At 46.5% G+C, this 26013-nt stretch overlaps 1 protein-coding gene across 1 annotated transcript in view; it reads left to right on the forward strand.

The window, feature by feature from the left end:
- The first annotated feature begins 1816 nt into the window (after window positions 1–1816).
- The window catches only part of MKLN1 (muskelin 1), a 94719-nt gene continuing 70522 nt past the window's right edge, over window positions 1817–26013 (forward strand). Inside the window, exons 1-4 of the mRNA XM_084282613.1 lie at window positions 1817–1935; window positions 15537–15606; window positions 22846–22988; window positions 24362–24450. Of these exons, the coding sequence (XP_084138739.1) occupies window positions 1844–1935; window positions 15537–15606; window positions 22846–22988; window positions 24362–24450 (394 nt within the window). The 5' untranslated portion in view covers window positions 1817–1843. The remainder of the gene's footprint in view (window positions 1936–15536; window positions 15607–22845; window positions 22989–24361; window positions 24451–26013) is intronic.

Here is a 26013-nt window from a genome sequence, read left to right on the forward strand (position 1 = left end):
CCTCCTGGTGTGTGTCCACACAGCGGGCAAAAGCGCTGGAAAATATGGGGCTTCCCTCTAAATATGGGGCTGGGGAAAATATGGGGCTGGGAAAATATGGGGAAAATATGGGGCTGGGGAAAATATGGGAGCTTCCCTCTAAACCAGGGACAGCACAACGCAGACACCCAGAGGTCCTGGCACTGATGGTGAGCTCCTCAGCAGCATTGAGAGGAAAAAAAATAATAAAAAAAAATAAATTAAAGTTAATAAATATGACAATGTGCAAGACTTGGGAAACCACTTGGGTTCCTTCCCACCGTCTGGACCTCCAGGCTACCTCCCCGCCAAGACGAGCTGTTGTACGGCCTGAAGGAGAAAAAAAAATCACCCCCAAAAAATTTAAATCTGACTAATTCTGGGGCTGTTGGTCACGCGTTGAATCTGGGCACCACCCGGTGCCTTTTCATTTTTACTCGCTATTTACTTTTGTTTATGTGTTTCCTGTTATTTATGGGGGCTTTAATTACTCCAATTCCTTTCTGGGGGAAAAAATAATAAATAAAAGGCAACAAAACAGCCTGTTAAAACTGGCAGGATTGTCAAAACAAGCTTCTCCTGGGCCTTCCCACGAAGCAGACACGGAGCAACACCCGGCTAACCACACAGAGCCGGGGAGAAGAGGGACGGGGATCACTGCAGGAGTGATTTTGACAGGCCCTCTTCCCCACATCCTGGGCCCCATACCCCACTGGGCATCCCCCTACAGCCCCATAGCCCGCTATAGCCCCATAGTCCCCTACAGCCCCATGGGGAACCCCCAAAAGCCCCATAGGCCCCTTGGGCCCCATAGGTCATCACAGCCCCATGGGGCATAACCCTACAGCCCCATGATCTCCCTTCAGTCCCATGGGATGTATCCCCTTTGGGCCCTGTATTCCTCTACAGCCCCATATACCCCTTGAACTCCATATCCCCCTACAGCCCCATGAGGCATTTCCCTACAGCCCCATATACCTCTTGGGCCCCATATCCCCCTTGGGCCATTCCCCCACAGCCCTATATACCCCTTGAGCCCTATAGGACATTCCCTTATAGCCCCATATCCCCCTACGGCTTCATGGGACATTCCCCTTGGGCCCCATATACCCCTTGGGCTCTACATCCCCCTTGGGCCCCATAGAATATTCCCCTTCAGCCCCATATCCCCCTACAGCTTCATGGGACATTCCCCTACAGCCTCATGTGCCCCTTGGGCCCCTTATCCCCCTACAGCCCCATGGGCCATTCCCCCCACAGCCCTATATACCCCTTGAGCCCCATATACCCCCTTGAGCCCTGTAGGACATTCCCTTATAGCCCCTTATCCCCCTTGGGCCCCATATCCCCCTACGGCTTCATGGGACATTCCCCTACAGCCCCATATACCCCTTGGGCTCTACATCCCCCTTGCGCCCCATAGAACATTCCCCTTGGGCCCCATAGGACATTCTCTTCTAGCCCCATATCCCCCTACAGCCCTATAGGATATTCCCCTTGGGCCCCATGAGCCATTCTCCCGCAGCCCTATATACCTCCTTGGGCCCTATAGGACATTCCGTTATAGCCCCATACACCCCTTGGGCCCCATATCCCCCTACAACCCCATAAACCCCATATCCCCTTACCAACCCCATATCCCCTTACCAACCCCATATCCCCTTACCAACCCCATATCACCAACCCCATATCCCCATTCCCCCCCCCCACGTAACTCCGAGCCGCGGCCCCTTTAAGACCAAGCCCCTCCCCCTTTCCCCTCTTTAGCCCCGCCCCCTCCCCTCCCCTCCGCGCTTTCTGCCGGGCCGCGGGCGCCGACTCCAAGATGGCGGCGGCGGGGCCGGCGGGCCCGGAGAGCCGGGTGCTGGGCTACGGCCTGCACCGCTGGAGCAGCTTCTCCTCCTCGTACCTGCCCGAGTGAGCCCGGGAGGGAGCCCGGGAGCTGTGGGGGGACGGGGAAGGGTCGGGGGGATCCGGAGGGATCCGGGGAGTAGGGTACGGCCTGCCCCGGGGGGCTGCGGCCTGGCGGGGGGGGGGGGCGCTGAGGGGAGTTTGGGGGCTCTGAGGGGGGAAAAGAGGCGCTGAGGGGAGAAAGGGGGTGAGGAGGGGATGGGGGTGAAGGGAGGGGGGGTGGAAGGGGTTTGAGGGGGTTTGTGAGGGGAATATGGGTGGTCTGTGGGGTTTGGGGGCGGTTTGGGGGGGATGGGGGTGTTCTGTGGGGGTTTGGGGTTGTGGGTGAGGGAAATGGGGGTGTTTTGTGGGGTTTGGGGGGCTGTGTGAGAGGGAAGGGGTGTTTTGTAGGGTTTTGGGGCTGTGGGTGAGAGAAAGGGGGATAAAAAGGGGTTTGGGGGGCTGTGTGTGAGGGAAAGGGGTGGTCTGTGGGGTTTGGGGGGTTTCTGGGGGGTATGGGGGTGTTTCGTAGGGGTTTGGGGTAGTGGGTGAGAGGGAGGGGGGTGAAAAGGGGTTTTGGGGGGTGTGGGTGAGGGAAATGGGGGTGTTTTGTAGGGTTTTGGGGTTGTGCGTGAGAGAAACGAGGGTAGAAATGTTTTTTGGGGGTTGTTTGTGAGGGAAGGGGGTGTTCTGTGGGGTTTTGGGGATGCGCGTGAGGGAAATAGGGGCATTCTGTGGGGTTTGGGGGGCTGTGTGAGAGGGAGGGGGGTGTTTTGTAGGGTTTTGGGCTGTGGGTGAGAGAAAGGGGGATAAAAAGGGGTTTGGGGGCTGTGTGGGAGAGGGATAGGGGTTGTTTTATGGGGGATGGGGGTGTTCTGTGGGGTTTGGGGGTGTGTGTGGGAGGGAGGGGTGTTTTGTAGGGTTTTGGGGTTGTGGGTGAGAGAAAGGGGATAAAAAGTTTTTTGGGGGGCTGTGTGACAGGGAAGGGGAGTTCAGTGGGGTTTTGGGGGTAGTGTGTGGGGAATGGGGGTGTTCTGTGGGGTTTTGGGGTTGTGGGTGAGAGAGAGGGGGATAAAAAGGATTTTGGGGGGCTGTGTGACAGGGAGGGGGTGTTCAGTAGGGTTTTGGGTGTGTGTGTGAGAGAAAAGGGGGTAAAAAGGTTTTGGGGGGGCTTTGTGTGAGGGGAGGGGTGCGGGAAGGTTTTTGGAAGGCTTTGTGTGGGGAGGGATTTGGGGGGCCTCTCTGTGGGAAAAAGGGGTGTTCAGTAGGGTTTTGGGGGGCTGTGTGTGGGAGAAAGGGGGTGGGAAGGTTTTTGGGGGGCTGTGCGTGAAGGAGGGGCTGTTGTGTAGGGTTTTGGAGTTGTGGGTGAGAGGGAGGGGGTAAAAAGGTTTTTGGGGGGCTGTGTGTGGGAAAAGGGGGTGTTCAATAAGGTTTTGGGGGGCTTTGTGTGAAAGGGGGTGTTCAACAGGGTTTTGGGGGGCTGTGTGTGGGGAAGGGGGTGTCCAGAAGGGTTTTGGGGGGTTGTGTGAGATTGGGAGAGGAGCTGGAAAGGTTTTGGGGTGCTGCGTATGGCTCAGTAGGGATGTGGGAATACGTGTGAGAGTGAGGGGTGGTAGAAGAGTTTGGGGGGCTGTGTGTGGGGAGGGGTTTTGGGGGCTATGAAAGTTTGGGGGGGGTGATGAAAAGGTTTTGGGGGGTTGCGTAGGGGGAAGTAGGAAGGTTTTGGGGAGACTGTGTGAATGGGGAGGGTGTTTAGTAGGATTTGGGGGGTTGTGGGGTGATGGGCAGCTTGGGAGGGGGCTGTGTTTGGGGTCAGTGGTGAGCTTGGGGCTGTGTGGAGAGAAATTTGGGGGGGAGCTGTGATTTATGAGGGGTTTTGGGGGAAAGGGGCCACCTGGCGCCCCGCTTGCTGCGATTTTGGGGGATTTAGGGGCAGCCCAGGGTTGTGCTTCGGGTCGATGGCTCAGTGCTGCGCCGTGGCCGTGTGCCCACCCTCAGTGGGATCCTCGGCCTCCTGGCAGGGCCTGTTAACTTTCCCTGCTTACCGAAACCAAAATTTGGGATGAAAACAACGCGGTCTGGCCGTTTGGGTTTTGCTGCCCCTTCCCGCAGCCCTTTAGGTCTTGGGGGATTTTGGGGAATGCTTCGTTTGGGCACCGTGCTGGCCACGGAGCCTCGGCTCACCGAGTTCAGTAACCTGGGGCTGAGGTCGCTCTGCCACCCGGGCTCCCCAAGCAGCGGGTAATTTAGCTGTTAATTGTTAATTTCACGGATTATCTCCCTTTGCCAAAAGGAGGTGAAACTTTAACAAAAGTTTTGCTGCCTCAACCCGCAGTGGTTTTATCTTCCCGTACCTTTGCTTCTTTAGATATGAAAACGACCCGAGCTCCTTTCTAATTAATTCTTTTTGGCGATAATGAAGTAATCCTCCTGGCCTTTTTTTTTGGTTAAAAAGCTGTTAAAGCATTTTTTTTTTTCCAGCTCTGCGATCCTGCTTGTAGTTAGAAATTGTTGGCTGCTGAAGGAAGGGTGACAGTCCAGTATCGATCTCCCTGATGCAACACGCAAAGATAACTCTGCTTCTCCTCGATGCTCTTCTCTGAGGCTCCCCTTAGCCCTTTTTGCCACCTTCTTGCGAGGATTTAATGCTCTCGTGGCACCTGCCGTGCAGTCCCGGCGATGCTGGGGCTGTTTTCCAGCTCTTTCTGGGAGAGAGCTTGAACGTGGCCTGAAGGGGAAAGCCTACTAAGGAGTTATGGGGTTTTCACTAAGAATTTAGGGTTTCTACTCTAACCCTAAAGGCTCTCTGGTGGTCCCATACGTAGGAACACACGACTCTGTTCAGTGTGTGGCCTGCATTGGGAGCTTGCTGCTGTGGTGTTGGGAGTGGAGTGCATTCCCTATGTCAGCCAAGTGTGATTTAAACACGTGTCTTAAACAGTTTGGTGCTTTTAAATGTAAAACCCAAAGCTGAGATAGAAAAAATTTTCATCGCTGCCGTCCGTAGAAGGAACTGGATATCCAGTGTCTGTCTTCTGCATATGGGATGCTGGGGTGACACTGAAACTTTTCAGAACACCCAAAGTCATCCAATAACTGCAATTCCTCACTAAAAAGCCAACGAACAAAAAACCCACCCTGTTTTTCACACACCTGTCTCATTTAGGATCAGCAATCTGTTGATAACCGCCGGTTTTCTGTAAGCAGCCGAGCATTTTCTCGCAGTGAGCGTTAAATTTTCTGTTGTGCTTGGTTGGTACAAGGGGACTGGTAAGTGCCCAACCAATTTCTGGCCACGTTATCAGTGCCACGTTCATCTGCACAGCCCTTTCCACACGTCACGTGAGGATTGTCCTTCTCCAGTCTGCAGAAGAACAGCCCTAGGGGTTCACAGGTGGCTGGAGTTGTCCTCTGCTGCCTTGTAGCTACCAGCAGGTACACCGGCTTGGAGAAAGCACTTAAAACTATGCGTGCTGATCTGAATGAGTTGGTCTGATGTCTAATTTAGCCTGAGTTTTGGGGCAAGTTGTTCCTTTGGGAAGAAAACTTGTCCAAGAGCAAATCTGCTCTTGAAACGTGGTGTTTCCAGGGAGCACTCTGTAGCGAGAGGCTTCAGCCTGTCCAGCTTGGAAACCGTTCAGCCCAGCCAGTCGCTGACGCTTCCTCATCGGATCTTGCCTTGCTTCTTCATGGTTTCTCCCCAAAATAAAGGAGCCACGTGGGAGACAGCTGCCTGATGTCCCACAAGGAACCACCCTGAGGATTTCCCAGCCACCAGCAGTGTGGTCACTTGGTGCAAGCCACGCAAAATTCTGGTGTAGCTCCACGTGCCCTGAGAGAGGCAGACCTGGACTTTATTCCCTTCTCCCTCCTCCGGCTGTCCACAGAAAGCGATGAGCTCAGGCGCTTCTTTTTTTGGACAGGGAGGGAATAAACAATTTATAGAAGGTAATATAACCCCCGTTCAATCTTCCTTTTTTTGGTAAGGGAGAGGACCAAAAGCTCTCTCTTTGTTTTTGGGGAGAAGCACTTTGTATCCCGATCTTTCCAATAGAAAAGATTTTGTACTTGAAATAGAAAAAGATGCTTTTTGTACTAGCTCCACTTCAAACTCGCTGCTGGTGACTACAAGGAGCGGTGCCGTGCTCCCTGCAGTGGCAATCATGTGCCCTTCTCTGCTGGAAAGTGCCTCAGTGCTCTGTCCTAGGACCACGGCTTTCCAGTGGTTGCATCAGATTCCTGACTCATGGCATCTTGCAGCTGGCAAATGCGCCCAGGTCCTTCTGGCACTTTCACACGGACTAACAAGAGTTTTTTTTTTTTTTTTTTTTTTAAAAAAAAAAAAAAAAAAACAAACTGCATTATTCTGGTCATGCAGCTTTGCTAGGAGCTTTCATCCCATTGCCGTTGCTCAGATCTCCAGTCATTTGGGTCTTCCTGTGTGATACTTCTGTAGAAGAAGGTCAAAACATCTATATATTAATTTATTTTTATATTTTCAGACTTTTTTTTTTTATTGACACTTCTCTAAGTTATTTCTTGTACTCCTAAGACTGTAAGATGGGTTTCTAAGCTGATGATTCAATTTCTCAGCTGATGTTTCAATCCATCACTGGCCCTCTCCTAAAAGTCAGCCACTTTTTTGTTGCAACCCCTTGTTATTTATTTCCCTGTGGACTTCAGCTATTCCAGCAATTCCAGTCTTTTCCAGTGTGACACTTCATGAGGTGCTGTATCGAGTGCTGAAGCCTGGATAACTCTTGTTTCTTTCCTAAAAGGCTCACTGGAGAAATAAGGGGAAAGTAAGCAAAAGATACTTTGCTCATCAAATTAGGAGTGACTGGGAGCCTTCCAAAGTGAGAATGCATTTTTTTTCTTTTTCACTAAGTGATGGCAGAAAGTTCCAGCTCAGACAAACCAACCATCCACTGCTGGTTTACCCTGAACCAAAGATGTACTCCCTCGTGTTTCCAAATCTAGGATATTACAGAGCATTAGACAGCAGGTACTGAGAATGTGTCTAATGAGCTGCTTTTTGGGCAAGGTCCGTAGGATTTTAAAACAAACAAAAAAAACCCTGAAAATATCCTGAATTCCAGCTAGCTGGGGCAGGACAAAATGTGAGTTTGAGGCTAGTGGAAGGGGATTGCAAGCCCTTACTCCAAGCAGGTGACAGCGGTGAGTCAGGTCTGTATCTCGTGGCTTCATAAATCTTGTACAGATCTTGTTACAGATCCAGGTCTTTAAGGATCTCGCCCTTGAGCTGAGGTGGGAAATGTCTAACACAAAGGTTGGCTTTTCCGTTCTGTTTTCTGCTTGCCGAGTGCTGGGTCCAGCTTTCCTGGCAGGGCAAACTGCTCCTCGTCCGTTCGCTGGACGCCTTAATGCTGCAGCTCGTTTCTGAAGTACCTCTGGTTACGTAGCCCTGAGGACTTCCACATTAGCTGTAGAACCACAACTTTTGCACCTTTAAGCCTGCATGTCATTTTTTCAACTTAATTTGTCAGCATTTCTGTCTGGAGTTACGTGCTCATGCAGTATTTGCAGTTAATCGATGCTTTTACCAGTTCCTAAAACAGGCTGGGGATGCAAACACTGACTGCTGAAGAGAGCTGAGTGGCCCCATGTCTAGAAACATCCCCAGATCTGCTTCCCTTCAGCATCTATTTGAAAAGTTTTTTCACTTGTGTAGCTTTTTTTGGATGTTTCTACAAGTTTTCTTTTCCTTCCAGGCATTTTCCTCCTTGCTTGCATCACGTCTGTAGCCTAGAATTCTCCTCTGCGAGCTGAAATAGAGCACTTCAGATACAAAATATTTCTGCAGGAAATAGTTAACTCCAGGCTGAGTGCACAAATATTGGGTGATTTTCTGTCTGACAGCTCAGTGGAAACGTGATGAGAAAAGAAGATCAGAAGGGTGAAAGAGAAAAATAGCACAAAATGATCAAGTTCATGCCTTACATTGGCGTCAGGAGTCTGATAGCTCTTCGTGGAAGTCCCTTCCCAGGTGAAAGCACAAATGCTGTGTCAGGTGAAGAAATTTTTGTTGAAACACAGCCATTATTTAGGAGGCTGGGCAGTTTTATTTGCTGGCAGAAGGCTGAAGGTAAACTGCTAATTGCCGTGGTCCCACGGTGTGACGAAGCTGGCAGGATCTCTAACGTCCAACCCTGGCATTTTTGGGGAATCATTAAGGTTGTAAGATTTTCATAGGAGGTGTTAACATCGCCGGACTATGGATCATTCGTTCTGTGTATGGCTTATATCCTTCAAGCTTAATGAAAGCTGGCTAGATGGTGATTACTAATTAGTTGCTTAAGGACTAAAACTAGTTGGAGCAGAGCGCGTTTTCCTCGTGGTGACTGTTGTTACTGCTGAGACAGCATGTACAGTCTGATTCTTTTTTTTTGTGGCAAGGAATATAGCTTCGTATTCTGCACATTCATCTTTTTAGCAAATCGCTGTTGAAATGCGCTGTTAACTTTATCACCACGATTGATTTTTATGATGTGATCAAGGTTTTTCTGTTGAGGCTAAGTGGTGTTTTCAGTACTTAGCTGGAGGTCAAATTTTGTCAGCTTCCAAAGCAAGCCAGTGCTTGATTTATTTTAATTGCATGTTAATATAAACCTCTAATGATAAATGTATATATTTTGACTACAGCCTGTAGAAATTTGTAGGAGCAATGGCTTTTAAGTGTAGCTTGGTCTGAATTCAATAATACAGCTGCTGGGAGGAAAAGGAAGGAGCAGTGAAGACATTGAGTGGTTTGTCACCTTACTTAGTCGCTCTTTTAGCCATTACTTGACACTCAGCACGCATAATCTTGGAGAAATTATTCCCTGGATTGATTTTGGTCGAGGAACACAACCAGGTGTGTGAGTTGAGGACAGCAGCCAGTGTTCCAGGTGGGTTGAGAAGGCTCGCTGTGCCTGGAAAATGGCCTGAAATTGGTGGGGGGTAAAAACTGTGCCTGTCATTTTGGGTTTGGGTGTGCTCTCCGAACTGATTTTCCTCCCCAGCCTGTGTTTGGTGTTGCTGTCAAGCCCTGGGAGGCAGCCCGAGGTGGAAGGAAAAAAAGCTGGATTAGGTAAATGTGACCCGTGAGTAAGGAATTGCTGACTGAGTGCCCGCTCTCCTCTCTCATGATGGAGTGCTGTTGCTGACTTTCGGTTTGTCTTCTAAAAAAACCTGCCGTCTGGTACAGGATTTTGAGACTGCCAAACCTGAAAGGAAGGCTGCTTTGGGAGCTGTCGTGTGCTGGAGCATGGATTCATGTATCGTGCTGCAGAATAAGGAGTTATTCCATAATGCAGCTCCACGGGCAAACGGTTCTGACTTGTAGCACGGCTCCCTGACCAGCCAGTTCTTGAGATCACTCTGTGGTTTGTTTTCCTGGGCCTGGATTTTGTTTTCTGAACTCCCTGAGTTTGAATTAAAATGTCAAAATTTTAATTTTGAAAGGGAAGCTCACCCAGTGGAGGCGTTTCTGCCAGGAACCAGGAGGAATTTTTTATCCAAGTTAGATTTAAAAAAAAAAAAAAAAAAAAAGGTTCTGTGGTTGACCTCAGTTTGGACGTGAGGGGCTTCAGTCTGTTCTGTTGAACGTAGCCTTCTTTAACTTCTTTTACAGGCATCAGTGTTTTGGGTGAACGTTTTACTGAGTGTGAAGTTACAGCACTAAGGAGTATTAGAGAAGCATTTATGGCTTCTTTCGTGGCTTTACATCTTTACATGCAGTCAGTCTGGTTTCTGTGGATTCCTCCTTTGGGTGAAAAAGCAAAGTGGCATGTAAAAACATGGCTGCGGTGCTGTGAAATCATGGGAGTCCTGAGCTTGCTTCTTGGCCTTGGTCAGATTTTTCCATACGTGTGTTAGTTTAAGCAGCACCGCTCCCAACAAGGCTGTGTTGCTTTCAGAAGACAGCACAGGGACAGCACAGGGGATTCACCCGGACGCGTGCCTGATGCTGCTCTCCTCCAACCTCCTTGTGTAGCGTTAGTGGGCTCTGCTACCGGTATTTCAGCAAGATTTGGAAAGTGCAAGGTCAGGGACTTCTCTGTTAAATGCCATCAGTAGCAATCTCCATGTTCAAATACCAGCTAAACTGCATTTTCTTAGCAGGGTGCAAGTTTTTTTTAAATTAAAACTAAACTTTGTAATTAAGCAGCAGTGGCTGTTGATATCCTGAACTCTAGCGAATTTTTACTGCAGTGTTTCCTCTATTGACTACAGATCCAATGAGCCGCAGAGCATAATCTCCTCATCTTTGCTGAATATTGAAGGGTAGAGTTTGTGCTATTCTTAGTCTTCTTATCAGGCCTGGGATTTATTTCTGTTCTGGAACCCTCCAGGAACGTCACCGAAGCTGCCTGCACGCTGTGATGCTTTTGTTCGTAGTGTGTAGATCACTTAGGAAGCCGGATTTCAAACGTCCTTGAGTCTTAGATGTGTAGAAACGAGCACCTGAGTATGAGAAGAAATGGTTCCAGGTAGTCTCGTGTGCTAACTACATCAATTTGCTGGCTAGTCAGCTGCAAATAAAATCATCATGAAACCAGCACTTCATCATAGAGTTGCTGAGGTAGGAAAAGACCAATTCTGACATTCCCAATCTGGAGCCGAGGCCTCTCGCTGCTCAGGAGTTGGGTTGTTCAGTGTCTTGCTGCAGTCAGAAGTTCAGGCTGTGCTGTAGGGTTCTTGAGCACAACTGGAACAGAAATTAATTACTGGGGCACTCGCTGTGCTGGTACAGTTGTTAAAATGCTCAGCTCCTGGTGTGCCAGGAGGAAGAACCATCACAGCAGGACGAAGCCACGAGGGGATGCGCGGTGAGGAGGAACGATGGGGATTTCTGTGCCCACATCATTTTGCACTTAAGGAGAGGTTAATTTGTACCAAGGGCCTTCACCTGTCTTTGTATGGCAATGATAAAGGTATCAGAAGTTTAAAAAAACACGAAACCAACTGATCCTTGAAAGGTATAACTGAGAAACTGATTTTCATGACTATCACACCAGGGCGCAGCGGTGCCTGTTTGGCTGTCCAGCACAGCCAGTTGTGATCTGACGAGTGCGTTTCTGTAAGGTGGGTGCTAAATGCAAGTTTTTATACGCTGTACTTGCTTAGCTGCTTTTCTTTTTGACAGAAGTGCATTTGTAATAAATTGCACACGTTTGTGTAACGGCTGCTGAGAAGATGGAAATAAATTTGAGCATTAAGTTGGCAAACCTCACGACAACATAGTATCTCAGGGTGCGTGCTTACGTGCACTATTGTCTCGAGCTTCCTTTGACTTACTAAGCAAGAGGTCCTTCCTCAGCTCTTCGTGCTGGGGCTAAGAAATCCTCTGTTAACTATTTAAACCAAGCCTCAAACAGAAAATACCATTTCTTCACTGTATCCATGTACTACCTAGCAATTGTGCGTGATTTACTGTGTTCCAACGCAGAAATTTCCACATCCTCACGCCCTTCTGCCATGTGAGGCAGGGAACTTTCACAACAGAAGGAAAGAAACTTTGCAGTGAAATCTAGGAAGCTTCTTGAAATGCTTTAGGGGGGAGCTTGTAGGTGCACGTTGCTCTTAAAACATCACGGCAGGGCAGTTTGAAATCAGTGTTAATTAAAAGTTTGTGGGAGCTGCAGTGAGCTGTAGGGAGAAAAATTTCTCAAGTTGTTTCCAGCTCTATGGAATAGGGTTTAGGGCTTCTGGTGGTGGTTTTTGTGTATGTGGGGGGGTTCTTCCCCTTGGTTAAGACAGTTCTAGTGTCTGGGCTGGGCAAGAGCGTCTCTGTTGTTGCGTTGTGTTGGCAGGGCTCATGTTCTACGTGGTTGGCCTTGCACATCTCAGTCCTCCGTGGACTGGGTGGAAATTTTAGTCCCCGTTCTTAGTTGCTGAACTCTTGCTACTCTGCCCTGGGATGGTTCTAGGAAAAAATAACATAAAAAAGACGCAGGCAACCCTGACGAAAGTACTAAGTTGGATTCCAGTCAGCTGCTCCTTGCTCAGCACTCCCTCCCCTTTTTGCCATGTACCGGCGTGGTGCCTCGTGGTTTTCCAGCAGGGCTACGTCCGCCTTCCACATCCTCGTCAGGATGTGTGTGCCCTTTTCTGCTCAGATGCTCTCTGGCCGTGCCAAGCAAAGCTAACATTTTGGAGTTGTTTGTTCTTAAGGACTTCTTTCAAAAGTCATCGGCTTTTTTAATAGAAGCTTCATGAAAATACTCAGGCTGGGTGCAAATTATATCAGCCTAAAACCTAATTTGCTGCACGTTTTGCAAAGTCACCTCCCTTCTCACCCCTCTTCCTCAAAGGCGAGCTCACCCCTGGTGATTGCCACGTCAGAAACCACCGAGCTTTGCCCAGCAAAGTCCTCTGGAAGCGCCAAGTGCGGGGACGTTGCCATAATCCCGGCAGAGTTCAGCCCGTGGTTGGTGCAGCGGTTGGTAAACGGAGAATTTATCTGCTTCCGGCAGCTGTGAGAGCAGTGTGTGCATGGGTAATAAAAAGAAACTTCCCCTCGGTTCTTCCAGAAGCGTTTTTCAGCATGGCCTCAACCATCCTCTTCTCTTACTGGGGACGGGAGCGCTTGCAGTAAAACCTGAGACGCAAATTGCCTCGAAGGAAGCTGGCTCAGGGATTTAAGGCACACCCTAATGCCTCCGCACGTGTTCTCGCTGGTGGTGTGCAAATAAAGCTTCTCCCTCTGCGTAGCTTTTGGTTTGGGGTAGGAGTAGCCACGGAGTAGCTGACGTGCTGGGCCAGCCAGTTTCTCCAGAACTCATTCCTTTATGGGGGAGTGGCATTGGGAATTTATGCCAGCGGATCCTATCCTTTTTTTTTTCCCCTATTTTATGCTGGCACTGACAGTAAGCAGAACTGGAGAGCTGATGTGACTGAAGAAGTTATTTCTGCCAGTCTTTTTTTATGACGGCTGCTGGTGGAGGGAGGGGGAGGATCAAGCACGAGTGGGTGGACTAGTCCCTCTTGGCAGCGTTGTGGATTTATGCTAGACTAGCTCTTGTATCTACAGCTTCTGATTATGAATTATCTCAAACCACATTTAATGACTTCCCTTTTTTTCCACGGAGAAAGCCGGCACAACGGTACCGGTGCATGGAGTAGCTCAAGGGCTTACAAATACCTTTTTTTAACGTCTCCTAAAAATGGCGTGGACGGTCGCGGAGTTGGTGGAGTTCTCACTTCTGAAGTTTCTCAGAGGTTTTAATTGAGGTGTCACATCTGGGAAGCCTGCCTCTAGGTGCCGTGTAGGATTTCTGCGGTGTCTGGAGTGAAGGCTTTACGTGGCGAGAGGCATCTGTCCCTAGGAGACGTTCGTTTCTTGCTGTCTCAGGAATGCCTGAACTCCTCCAAGTATTTGAGCCCATAAATTTTCCCGAACCACGATGGTAGATTAACTTTGTGCATACCAAATTCTATCTTCGATGTTTGTTTAATCCTAATAAACTAACAACCCATGTATTTTTAAACATATTTATAACTTTCTCGATGCTGCTGGCTTTTCTGATTTCAATTTCTTTTTAGCCTTAATTTTGTGAGAGCTACGCTTTCTTCTCTCTGCAGGATTTTTTTTATTTTGTCTGGTTGTCCTCAATGAGCTCCTCGTTGATTGTGGCAAACTGATCTTTGACCCGGAGAAGCAAACAAATCCACTTCTAAAAATACGATCTTTGGGATCTGGCCCAGTTAGAAAATGCCTCTTTCCAGCAGGGCGTTATCTGACCGCGTGACGGTGCCAGCTCCTGCAAATGTTGCTCAATGTATGAAGGGCCTATCCCGTGATGTTTAAACAGATGCAATATAAATAAAACATATCCTATAGGGTGAATTGGCATTTGCATGCTGAGGTGAAGTTTCAAAGAGGAGAAAGCTGGACAGCGTCGTGTTTTTGTCTGCCTTCACGTCCATTAAGTATCAGTATGAGATTCACATCTCCTTCAAATACAGCTTTTTCTCTCTCTCTAGCTATTAAAAGGCATTAAAACACTTCAAAGTATCATTTCACCTTGCCTGTGGCATGGCATGGCCATGGGTTTGATTCTTCTTCCAAGCGCTTTTTGGTTTCTGGAGGTGACAGCACTGCGGCTGGCAACTTCTGGTCGAAATCAGCGCGCCTTAGCAGCTTCCAACTTCTCCTCTCCTGGGAGAATTTGTCCCTGCTGGAATTAAGACAGACAGGAGCTGTGTTTTCTTTAGGAGACAAGCTCTTTGTGTTGCAAACTGGATGTTCCCAGCTGGCAGTGTAACGGCCTGACCTTCCCTGTTCTGGGGTTTGAGCAAGAGGGCAGCGCGTGGCCGTAGCTGCTCCCGTGCACGCTCTGTGCATACACGACTCAATCAGCTGGCATTGCTGGTAGGAAGTGCCCCGCTGTGATGGCAGCTAGCTAAAGCAGAAGAGAGGTTGGGTTTTCTTCCAGTGCTGTAAAAAAAGAAGTCGTGGCTCATGTCCTGCAGAAGGCAGCCGCTGGGTCGACGCTCAGTGGTGAGCCTGTGGTGTGGGACTGCCTGGATCCCGCTGCTGGTGTGGTGATTTTGGGCTGCCCGATGTGGAAAGAGCGAGCTAATTTCTGCCTGGTAACGCTCAACCTCTGACTTAACCTCTTTCCCTTCCCGGCTTTCATACGAGCATTTTCTTTTCCTCCGGTCCTTTGTAGTAATCCAGATGCTCGTGTTCTTTTCCTCCTACACAGCAGATGGAGATGGCATAAGCCTTTTGATGACTGCGTCCTTCTTTTTACATAAGTTTTACGAGCTGGCAAGTTCTTTAGTTGGACTTGGTAGGGCTTTGTAAGCCCTGTCCAGCAGGTGGTGCGTTGTTACCTTGCCAGCAGGGAACAGAATAATTACATATTTTTAGTTTTTTTAATTTAGTTTTCAGCTTTTAACTTCTTTTGGAGGTGAACTCGAAGAGCCTTACTGTACTGTTACAGGAAAGAGGAAGGGAGGTCCTTCATAAGGATTATCCTGATGAATGTGTTTTGTTTTGGCCCAGACACTATTTGGAGTTGGTTAATTACCCCAGCGCTGTGCTATTTCAAGCTGTACGCAGGCAATTAAGGGATTTACTTTGCTAGGTGAAGAGTTAAACTTCAGCTTTTCTGTGCGTTGCTCTAGGCTTGTAGCTCATGAAAAATACATGTTCGAATTTGGCATGAGTTAGACGGTCATCTTCCACACTCCCAACAAAACTTAAGTAGGTTAGCAGCTCGCTCTCCCTGTTCCAGTATTGCCCGTCTAGTAAGGGACGGATTTTGGCTCGCTCACCGCCTTGCTGCTCATCGGTTTTAACCTCATTGAAAAGTTCCTACCCCGTCGAGGTGAATGAGACCGTTTTTTCCACTTCACTGCAGGCTTGGGCCTACGTAAATTCATCTGTTTCACATTTATTTCACAATTTGGATTTTTGTTTCGCAACGTGAGATTCCATTTCCCAACCACATGGCTTGGAGACTTTGTTTTAATGGGTCTGGGAGCAGCGTAGTCTCTGCCCAACATTTTGGGGAGTTGCATGGGAGTGTTATTGATCTCCGTGTTTGACAGCTCTTACTGGCGATGTAAATACAGTGTGGCAGCTACTTAAATTACTTCTGGCTTCTCCTTTTTAGGAATATTTTGGTGGACAAGCCTAATGATCAGTCCTCGAGATGGTCTTCTGAAAGCAATTATCCTCCCCAGGTAAGCACCCGAATCTCTGCTCCTGTACAGCTGCCTTGTGCAACTTCAGGTACAATGGATTTTTTATTTTAAATGCAGTCTGCTACTACTTGTACTGGATTCCTTGATAAGTTACCTTCTCTCACTTCAATACATGGTGTTGGTATGTTAGGTATTTACTTTTCCAGCAATCTCTTCACGATCTGTCAAGGAAAGATTTTTTTGCAGGGGAAGAGCTTCGCGTTTCATCCTTGAAAATCACAGTCACGCTGGAAATAATCCAACCTTACGGTTAGATTAAGCTGCTAATGAGGCGTGCAGGTCCCCCTTTGTTCGTGCTATTGGAGACTGTTGGAGGCTGCTGGCCTTGAGTCCTAGATCTAAGGAGCTTGTATTTGTTTCCCCTAATAGCACGCTTAGAAATGTAGCCTCTGTTAAAAAGAGACATGAATGTCACCTCTGCCGATGGTTAATCGGTGATTATTAAAACAGAATCTGCATTGATTTTTAGCTTCTAATTTGCCTTCTCATTATAATTACATTGTTAGATTATACAGAAAAATATACTTACCCTTTCACTTAATTTTTTTCCCCTCAATAAATGTGTTACCCTTCTCATTTTGGCAGATCTGTGTCTTATCACCCTGGTCCTGTTTGCTTAGCTTCTCCTGTATCTGTTACGCTGGGTGTTTTAAGTTTTTTTGTTGAAGTACTGATGCACAGCAGAATGTGTTGGGGTAACTCTCACACTGAGTTGCTGTGCACAGAACATAAGCACGTTTAATTCAAGTATTCTTCATGAGTTTAGCCCTGGGAATTTTCCTCTAGGTAAATCTTGCTTTTGCTCTGAAGATGTGCTAAAAATCTGTACTCTTCACTGGAAGCTGCAGATCACAGCGGGGTCATCCCATCCTGTTGAAAGGCTTCCTCCCGAATTTTCATGATTGTTTTCTATACTGCTGTTTGTGAAAGTGAGGGTTTTTTTAATATGGGAAGAGAACTATCTTGTCTATACTGTTGGCATGTTTCATAAACCCGCTTGTCAAGGCTGATAATTTTTCACATGCTTTGATCCCCTTGATGCCTGTGTGCATCTACTGCTCTTTTAATTTGATTTTTTTTTATTAATATAAATATTTTGTTAAACAGCCAGGGAGTTTAAAACTGCTTCAAGCTATGGATTAATCTGTCTAGGAACTACTGATTGCAGGGTAATGGGTTTTGAGCATGTGTTGCATCTCACTGAGCCATCCTTTTAGTTTTTGTGCAGAAAACACGTGTTTCTTAGGGTTTTTTCTTGTGTTCTCAAGGCAAGGTTGGATGTGGTGTAGCTTTAGACTGACCCAAGGTGCGCATAGGTCTGCCTTTTATTTTTTTGAGGGATCCTAAGTGTTTTGTTCTGTTCTTAAACTGATTCTGGACCAGAAATTCATCTCTTGTGGCTGGATGCTTTAACATATTCCCGTCCTATGCTTAAAGCTGCCAAGCAGTGATCCAGGTTGTTTCAAGCATGTAGATTAAGTGAGGAATAATCAGAATCACTTAAATACAAACTACATAAACTTGTTCAGGAGAGATCTTCCAGCAAGTTTGTTCATCGAACATGGCATGAATGAAGATGCTATTGCAGATCTACTGAAGCCAGCCCTGCAGAGCTGGGCACTGTCCTGCATGCTAAGCAAGTAATGCAAACCAAGCTTTTGATTGAAGAGTTACGAATGAAATATATATATTTAGATGTATGGGGGATATCCAGATAGCGACAGCTGAGATAAGGCAGTGTCCGTGTTGTATTTTATCTTCTTTAAAGACAAAAACAACAAAAAACCCAGCTGCCTAAGAGGAAAAGATGGTCCTGTTGGATTCTTCTTATTTGACTCTCTGTATCCAGCAGCGAGAATATAAAACACTGCTTATTGTCCATGTATTCAGCAAGCCCAATCTTGAGTGCTGAGAAAGAAGATGTATTTGCAGTGCCTCCTAATATGTATTTTAGTGAATTCTCGTGCTTCTCACCTGAGTGTTTCATCACTTGTTTAAAGCAATTTGCCAGTGTAACTTACCTGTTGTAAAAACAGCTGGGAGGAGGGAACAGGGAATTGAAATTTGCAGAAGCCTTCGTGCAAAGAATGCAGTTTCTGCTGTTCCTGTGCACGTGGAGAAACTGTTCCAAGTTATGTTGTCTCATAGGTGACCAAAGAATTTCACATTTGGTAAGATTTTGCTCATCTTGAGGTTTTGCACCTCTGAACAGCAAAATCTTAAGTTTTTAATCTGTGAGCAGTGAAAGATTGCCACACTATAATGCAGGTAAAACTTTTATGCAAGTGTTCTGCTTCCTTGTTTTCACAAAAGCTCTAAAGGCAGAATCTCAGCTTGGGAAGCGTCAGCTGAAATAATAATTGACTGAATTATAGTCGTGGTGGGCAGAGAGGCTGGGGTGAGATTAATCGCTTTACGTTAGCAAATGGGTATTTCAGATTCCAGCACTAATAAGTACACACGCACGTTATTTTTTTAATCCCCAAGATAAACAGGGAGCATCCTATGGGAAATGAAGCTGCGAAGCGTTTTATGGCTTTTGTGTTGGCACCGCTCCGTTTCAAAACCGGTCGCTTTTACAGTGACGCACTTGTTACAGCGCGTGGGCGGCCGTAATCGTCTGGGACGGGAAGTGCACAAAAACTCAGCGCCATAAAGCTTGCCTTGTCTCAAAACTTTATTAGCTGAAGCTAAGGCGAGGACTCAGCATGAGGACTAATGCCGTTCATGCTCGCTGGCACACGCTGTGAGATATTTTAATACGCTGCAGCCCCAATCGCTGGTGTCTGTCTCCTCCGTGTGCCTCACCGGAATGTGAGGGTTTGCTAACTCCCTGCCCAGGTGATGTTCTGTGCTGCCTGAGAGGTAAAAAGCACTGCCTAATATGAAGTGATCCCCTTTCTTTATTGACTGAAGCCGTAACACTTCTAGGCACCTTGCTTTGGGAGCATTCCCCTTGCTAAACATGAGTCTGTAAAGCTCCGAGTTTGTCCCGTGGCTCAGGGAAGATCTGTGCTTTGCAGCAAGCGTGGTGAAGCCCACGCTAAAACTTTCTGAAAAGGGAAAAGAAAATGAAAGTGGAAGTCCGGATATTTGAAGTACTGCCCCGTGGCTATATTTAGTAAAGGGTCTGCCTAGTTTGTGGGTATGGTAGAGTTAAATCATTCCTGAGGCCATGAAAGCCACGAGTTATGAATGAGTGCCAGTGGAAGGAAGCAGGACAGCTGTTTTTCTGTTTATTAAACTAGGTATCTATCTTCAGCCTTGAAATAGAATGACCCAGAAATTACATATTCAATAACAAACCTGTTATGTAGTAACCTATTCGGGCAGAAGAGGGCTGGTAGTTCTATTTTTGAAGGAGTTCTTACATGGGAAGTGTGAAGCAGCAGGGCTGGTAATGCCGAAGAGCACGGCCCTGCCATCCGTGCGCGTCCTGATGGCTGCAGCCGTGGTCTAACTGGGAGGCTGCGTGCAGGAGAACCTCTAATTACCCATAGTGGCTTGATGAATAACGTGCAGAACAAAAGGGTGGGATTTTTGTTTTAAAAGACAGAAGCTTAATTGCAAAAACATTGGGTAGGTTTGCCTAGTGGCTGCTGACAGCCCCTGCCGAGGAGCTGGGTTATTTTCTGCTTTTATTTTCACAAATGTCATTGCTCCCTAATTTAAAAAAAAAACACACACACAAAACAAGTTTGCAGGGCTGCATTGCAAAGGTTGATGAGCAGAAAATGCTAAAGAGAAATAAGTTACTATAATGTGATGCGTGTCTAATTGCCCAGGCAGCTTGCACAGTACGCTTTGGAATCCGGTCGAGCTTATTTGATTCAGAGATGGAAAACTGAAACCAATTGTTCGGGGAGAGCCGCTAACATCCTACACATGCTGTAGCAGCGCCGGATTTGTATCTGAGAAGAGCAGTTTCCCCCTCTTGATTTCCATCCTGCTGTGTAGATCATATCAGGAACTAATTTAAAATCCATTAATAAAATTTACACTCGGTTGTGTGATGCAGAAGCGATGCATATGGTTGTCATCAAATGGTAGCACAGACCAGAGCTTCGGGAAAGCTTGGAATGGGTTGCAGCTCCCGGTGCCACGGGGCTGGATTCGCTTTTCTGGGGGCCTGTAAGTGGCTGCCGAGGTGCTGAAGGGCCGTATGTGACTCGCCGTGCTCTGCTCTTTGTGCATCTCCGCTTGCAAATGTGTTTAATCACCGAGCAGAAGTCTTGCTCTTCTGATGCTTTGTAGCATCTTGTTTGCAAGGGCGGTAATTTGAGGCTCGACAATTAGGCTGAGGTTTTTTTTTTTTTGTGCAGTTGCTCCAATTAATGTCAGTGCGCCGTGCCTCTAATGAACAAACACTTGAGCTTCCAATTTGGATTGCTGGACTGCTTCCTGAATGCTCGGGTGTTAAAGGCACTGACGTCGCTTAGAGCAGCAGGACTGGAAAGTGTTATATAACTCGGAGGTTACGAGGTTAAGTCTGTGAGGTTTCAGACAAATATATATATAACTTGTTCTCCCTGGGCTTAATAAATAATTTGAACTTACGTGCTCTTCTGTCGCATCTCTCAAAGCTGGAGAGAATAGTCTGTCGCGTCTGAAATCCTGGTAAGAGTCCAAAACATCCCTGCAGCCAGCTGTTTGCAGCACTCGAGGCAGCACTTCGCATTTTTGGGCATCTGTGAGACGTGCAGCCCGCAGCCAGAGTGGCGTGTGCGTATAGACACATCCATGAAACCGTGCACGTGTGGATGTATTTTGATATATGTTGTGTAAGCATACAGGTGCGTACACCCCCAGATCTATTAAAATACAAAACGCACAGATTGTTTCAGGTGTCAGGCCGCAGGCTTTGAAGCAAACCTCTCTTTTGGTTCCCTGTCAGTGAGATAAATTCACAAAGAGGTTGTCTGGAGCTTCTGTGCCTAATGTCCGCGTGACTCAGCAGCACTGGGCTGCGTGGGAGCCTGGGGACGGCTGCAGAGTTCCCCCCCTCTGTCCGTAGGCTCGGGAACTAATTGCTGGCCGTGGGGAATAATTGCTGTGCCCTGCTCCGTTTCAGACCTGCATGCCAAGGTAGAGGATTTAACTGCAGCCCTGGAGTTCTCTCCCTTGATTTAGGGTAAGAATTGAGTAACGCAGGATGAAGAGCGTGCCAAGCTTCTGCAGGGTGGCTGAGAAAGTCTGTCTCTGTGACCCAGGCATGAGGGCTGCGACTCCAGCAAGATTAAAGCACTGCAGTCGCTGTTGCTGGTGGTGCTGGCGTCACTTTTTCATCGCGAGGAGAAAACTGCAGGGAGGCTACGGTGGTGGAGGAGGAGTTCGTAGACATCGGGGCGTACTGGCTGTTCTGCACAGGAATTTTGGCCGTGGGCTGTGCCATGGATCTGCTGTTGCCCTCTTCCAGGACCATCCACTTGCTCATCCCTTCCTTTTCTCTGTTTCAGCAGCTTTTTTACATAGAACTGTTGTTCTTTTCTTTAAGAAGTTTGGTGATTACTTTGAGATGGAAGCGTGGCTTACTGCTAGTTTAACAGACATTGGGTTCTGACACTTGGGTGGGTAGCACAACACTAAAAAGTGGTCACAGAAATACTTAAAAATATCTGGAAGAGCACCAAAACATTCTTCCATTGCATCCTAACGCTGCTGATACTGGCTTGTTTTCTTCAATCTGGAAAAAAAAAATGAATTGCTGGAAAGATCCTTGGCAGCAATTCCTCCTTATTCTAACTAGGTACCTGTCTTGTCTGCATTATTTGGGGTAAATGCTGTTTGGGGGAGTATTCCTCCTAAGCTAAGCTCTTTGTAAACATAGTGAGAACCATTCCTTGAGATCCTGCATTTATCCTGATGCTCTCAAACATTATCAGTACTGCTCCTTGGGTTCAGAATTGCTTACTTTATAGGGCTGTGGCAGAAGGACCAAGAAATAAACAGCAGGGAAAGCTTCTTCCGTTGCTCACCCCAAAGATGCACTTGGAGGGTAAGCTTGCCCCACTGATGGAGCTGCTCAGCACAAGCAGAGTGGTGCAATGATTTTTGTATCTCCCGAGGACCTACAGAAGCATGCAGATAACTGCTAAATGCTGATGAAAGACCCAAAATACCGCGTCTCGGCTGCTTTGGCAGTGCCCCTTTTCGGAGGCAGGGGCCACCAGGAGTGCCTGCAGTGGGAGGTGTTCCACAGCGCCGTAGCTGTCTGCTGGGAACGTAGCCTCGATCCTAAGGTTTTGTAACAAAATCCAGGGCGATGAGTAATTGGGATTCTGCTTTCCGTCTCATTTCTCTGCTGTGTGCTGCTTATTTCTGAGAAATTAAAAAAGACAATTAACCACCTTGTTTTTTAGGTATGAGTTTTAGTGTATCCTGCAAAGCAGGGTGTCTCCAGGCTCCCTCAAGGCTTGCTTTGTAGGGGAAGGTTAAATAAACATTGTGCTTGATGGTCCCTGATGGATGGTGCAAACGTTTCTCTGCGAGTGATTTTCAAGGGGAATAGATCTTTTCCTCCAGCAGCGCTGGGGAAGCTGGTAGCTGGGGCCTGAAAATAAATTATTTGACTTAGGTTTGTGTGCTGTGGGGGGACATCTGTGCACAGGGGAGAAAACGTTCAAAGTGAGAACATTTTCATCATTATATGTGTAAAGCCCTTTCTTGTCAGCGAAGTGGTTGGGTTTTATTTGGGATGGTTATTAAGCAGTTGGCCCCTGCGTTAGCCACAAATCAAACGTAGTCTGTGTTCAGTGGTTAAATAGTCTCTTCTAGAGAGGAAAAGTAATTTGATGTTCTCTTAGCATGTGGAACATGCTGTATTTATCTAATTGTGCATTCAGTTTAGGTTTTCTTTCAGGCTGGAGTGGGCGTTTGAATCATCGTCCTCCTTAGCTCGATCCTATTTGCCAGATTTCAGGAAGTCTTGCGTCCAACCTGAAGGAATGTATGTAAGCCTTGAATAGCAATGCTAGGAATAGGCCCTTCAACCCAGTCTTTTTCCTGGATAGGTTTTTAAAAAACTAATATTCCTAAAAAGTCTTTGGTTAGTTCCAAGAACTAGGGAGAAAATATGATAATTGGGGGGGAGGAGGAATCGTCTTAATTTTCATTTTTTTTGGCTTTATAACTGAATATTTGAAGGCTGTGTTGCTTCTCCCTTGGTGTGTTGTGCAGCCTTGGCTTTAATATTGAAATTCACTGTTCTCTCTTCCACAGTATTTGATTCTGAAACTTGAAAGACCTGCCATAGTCCAGAGCATCACGTTTGGCAAGTACGAGAAAACGCATGTCTGCAACTTAAAGAAGTTTAAAGTCTTTGGTGGGATGAATGAGGAAAACATGACAGATCTCTTATCGAGGTAAGACGTGATTTCGTCAGCTGTGGGAAGCAGAAAGGCTGGACCAAAAAGCTCTTCCCCTTCACTCCCGAGCAGACAGTGTAACAGAGCTGTTTATGTGATCCTACAATTAGCTGCCCCTGTGTTTGTGGTCAGGTCAGTGAGCAACAAATCTCTGTGCTCGCTCCAGGAAGCCTTCCTTATCCTGCCCTAACCACAGAGGATTTGTGGAGAGTGAACTCCTGGAGGTCTGAAAGAGCTGAGAGCAAGGTTCAACACTGCTGTGTTTGCGATTCCTTTCTTCCTTGTGCCTGAGGCGCAGTAGAAATGATTCCCCAGGTGTGGGTAACTTCAAGAAGCTTTTAAAAGCACAAGTAACCTGCCTATGTTGAGAACCTCCTTGCAGCTGTAAAGCTCTGGCTGGTCAGCTGCTCTGCCTCGCTTCAAATGGGTAAATAAATAGGATAAGAAAATAGAAAACCTTTGTATTCCTTTTTTTTTTTTTTTAAATGAAGGAGCTTTTTGGATATTCGAGGCTGATCGTGAGCTTCCGAGTAGTTGCTAACAGAAATTTTCACGGGCCTTTTAAGGGGTTTTCTGTTTTAGAAAGGGAAGTGATGCTTAACTATCTAGGAGTACAAGAGCAATGAGGAGCAAGAACTAGTTTTGGAGGCCTACAGAAGGAAGCTCCACCTCTGGGGAATGTACTGGGGTACGTGATCTTTACTCAATTAGAACATGATCTTTACTCAATTAGAACAGACAGGGGGAAACATGGGATGATCTCATTGTAGGTATCCTTCAAAGCCATACAGAGACTAGTCACAACCTTCCCTGTCCCTTCCCTCTCTTTAGGTAGACCAATCTAGCAGCTTCACTTTACTGCTGCTCAAATTTTGGGGGAAGAGATTTTAGTAGCACAGTAACTACCGATACCTAATGTCACAAATTCAACAAAAATCCTTGTTTTGGGACCTGTAGCTGCATCTTCAGTAGAAATGGACTTAGGAGTTTTGATAAGTTATAGCAAGTATTTGGTATTTTATAAAGTATTGCTCATAAATGGATCACAAAACGCTTTGGCAGTGTGATTAGTCTGCCTCCAACCTACCCAGGAAAGCGTGATTCAGATCGCTTGCTGAAGTCGCAGGGACGCTAGCACAGACCAGCAGCATTGGTCTGATGTCAGTTCCCCCTGAAACCACTAGCCAGTGCTTGCCTCCCAGGGAGATAAGATGGTGGATAGCAGTCCAGGCGTTGGTCCAGCATGGGTACTGATGATTTATAGCAATATGAAACAAGCGTCACATTTCAGGCATGACCTAGATTGCATTTATTAGCTAGTCCTAAAATACAAGGTAAGATTTAGTAACCTTATTTATTTTTTCCCACAGTGGCTTAAAGAATGATTATAACAAAGAAACATTCACCTTGAAGCATAAAATTGATGAACAGATGTTCCCCTGTCGATTCATTAAGATAGGTAAATGCATTTTTTCGGCATTCTGAGTAGAAAATAATCTTTTCTGATACTTGTGCCAGTCTTGGCACTTGTGACTTCATTGTACTCAGGCAAAGTATCCAAAATAGCTGTTCCATTTCATGATCTCTTAGGTTGGTTAGATTGGAACACAGTGAAGTCCTGTTACTAAGAAATAATAGAATTCCTAGGGACTGAAAGCAAAATACTGTACTTTTCAGAAACGCAGTTGTTGAGCCAACTAATTACTGGAGAAGCTGCTTGCTGTCCTACTATAACTTGCTATATCGAACTTTAAAAAAGATAATAATTAAGTTAAATACTAGTAAAAGTTCCAGTATTGGTAACCTTGGAGTTTGACGAAGTTTCCTCTTTTTTTTTCCTCCAAATACGCTTGCAACATAAAGCAATAGCAGAAGCCTTTCCTTTTGCCTTCTTGCTGCTCTAATCACGAAGTCTCACTTGTGGCTAAAGATGCTGTCCAGGAGCAGAGAAGAACTATGCTCCGTGATGTCCACCAGTGTAATTTCTCTGGCGGGGCATGCTAGAAAGGGTACTAATTACTAATTACTATGACTTGTGATGGGAGCTGGGGTGGCTGCTCTTTTCTTGCTTTGCATGGGCTAGAGAGAAAAAGTGTCTTACACTTGCCATTATTGATGCTGGTTGGTTTTAATCCAATAGTTTAGAGCCTTTCATCTCTACATGGCTGAGTAGATTTATCTTCCCCTTCCTACCTGCTGAGACAGTAAAAGAACTACTGTTTTTATGCTCTTTAATTCTTTTTGTTTTTTTAAGAGCAAGGAGATAGTTGCTGAAAAATGAAATGAGATCTCGTTGACTTAGAGGAATTTAGGAGCGTTTTGAAGACTTAGGTAATTCCTTTGCCAAGATGTGGATGACAGTGGCTGTGTAGGGGCTGTGCGTGAAAGTTTGTTTAGGAATCAAGTAATTGTATGTCATAAACCACGGTGTTTCCCATGTTTAGGCAAGTGGAGAAGTGAGTTGTTGGTTGTTTGTCTTTTTTTTGCTACTTTTGGAAGCATCTGTAGCACTTAGCTTGAGGAATCCTGAAGTGGAGCAAATGAATGGTTTAAAGCTGAGGTCATGGAAGCTAAATCGATTTTGAATGTATTCTGAAGCTTTCTGTGCTAGCTTTCTGGGGGCATGATATTTTTTTTTAAGGGCTAACAAGCAGCAAATGGTTACTGTAGGGCTAAGGGGTTGAATGGAAAGATTCCTAGCTACTGCTCTGGAAGATTTAAGTTATATTCCTGCAGAATACGTTGCAGATACGTTCAGATGTTACGAAGCGTAGCGTGAAGTTGGAACTTGTTAGGAAAGTGAAATGTTGATTAATTCTACTACCAGCATTTTTTTCTCTGACATGACGTGAGTGGGTATTAGGTTACATGGCTCGTTTTGTTGGGATGGGTTTCTTACTTAAGGAACGTAAAATTAAGTATTCTTGTGTGACAAATACGTATATATTTGTCCTTTTTTCACCAGTTATGTTTTGAGTTTTCCATTTTAGCTCTATCTACGGCCTCTCATTTCTTGAAGCTA

This window comes from Netta rufina (assembly GCF_964035555.1).
Source record: "Netta rufina genome assembly, chromosome: 1".
NCBI classification, from domain to species: domain Eukaryota; kingdom Metazoa; phylum Chordata; class Aves; order Anseriformes; family Anatidae; genus Netta; species Netta rufina.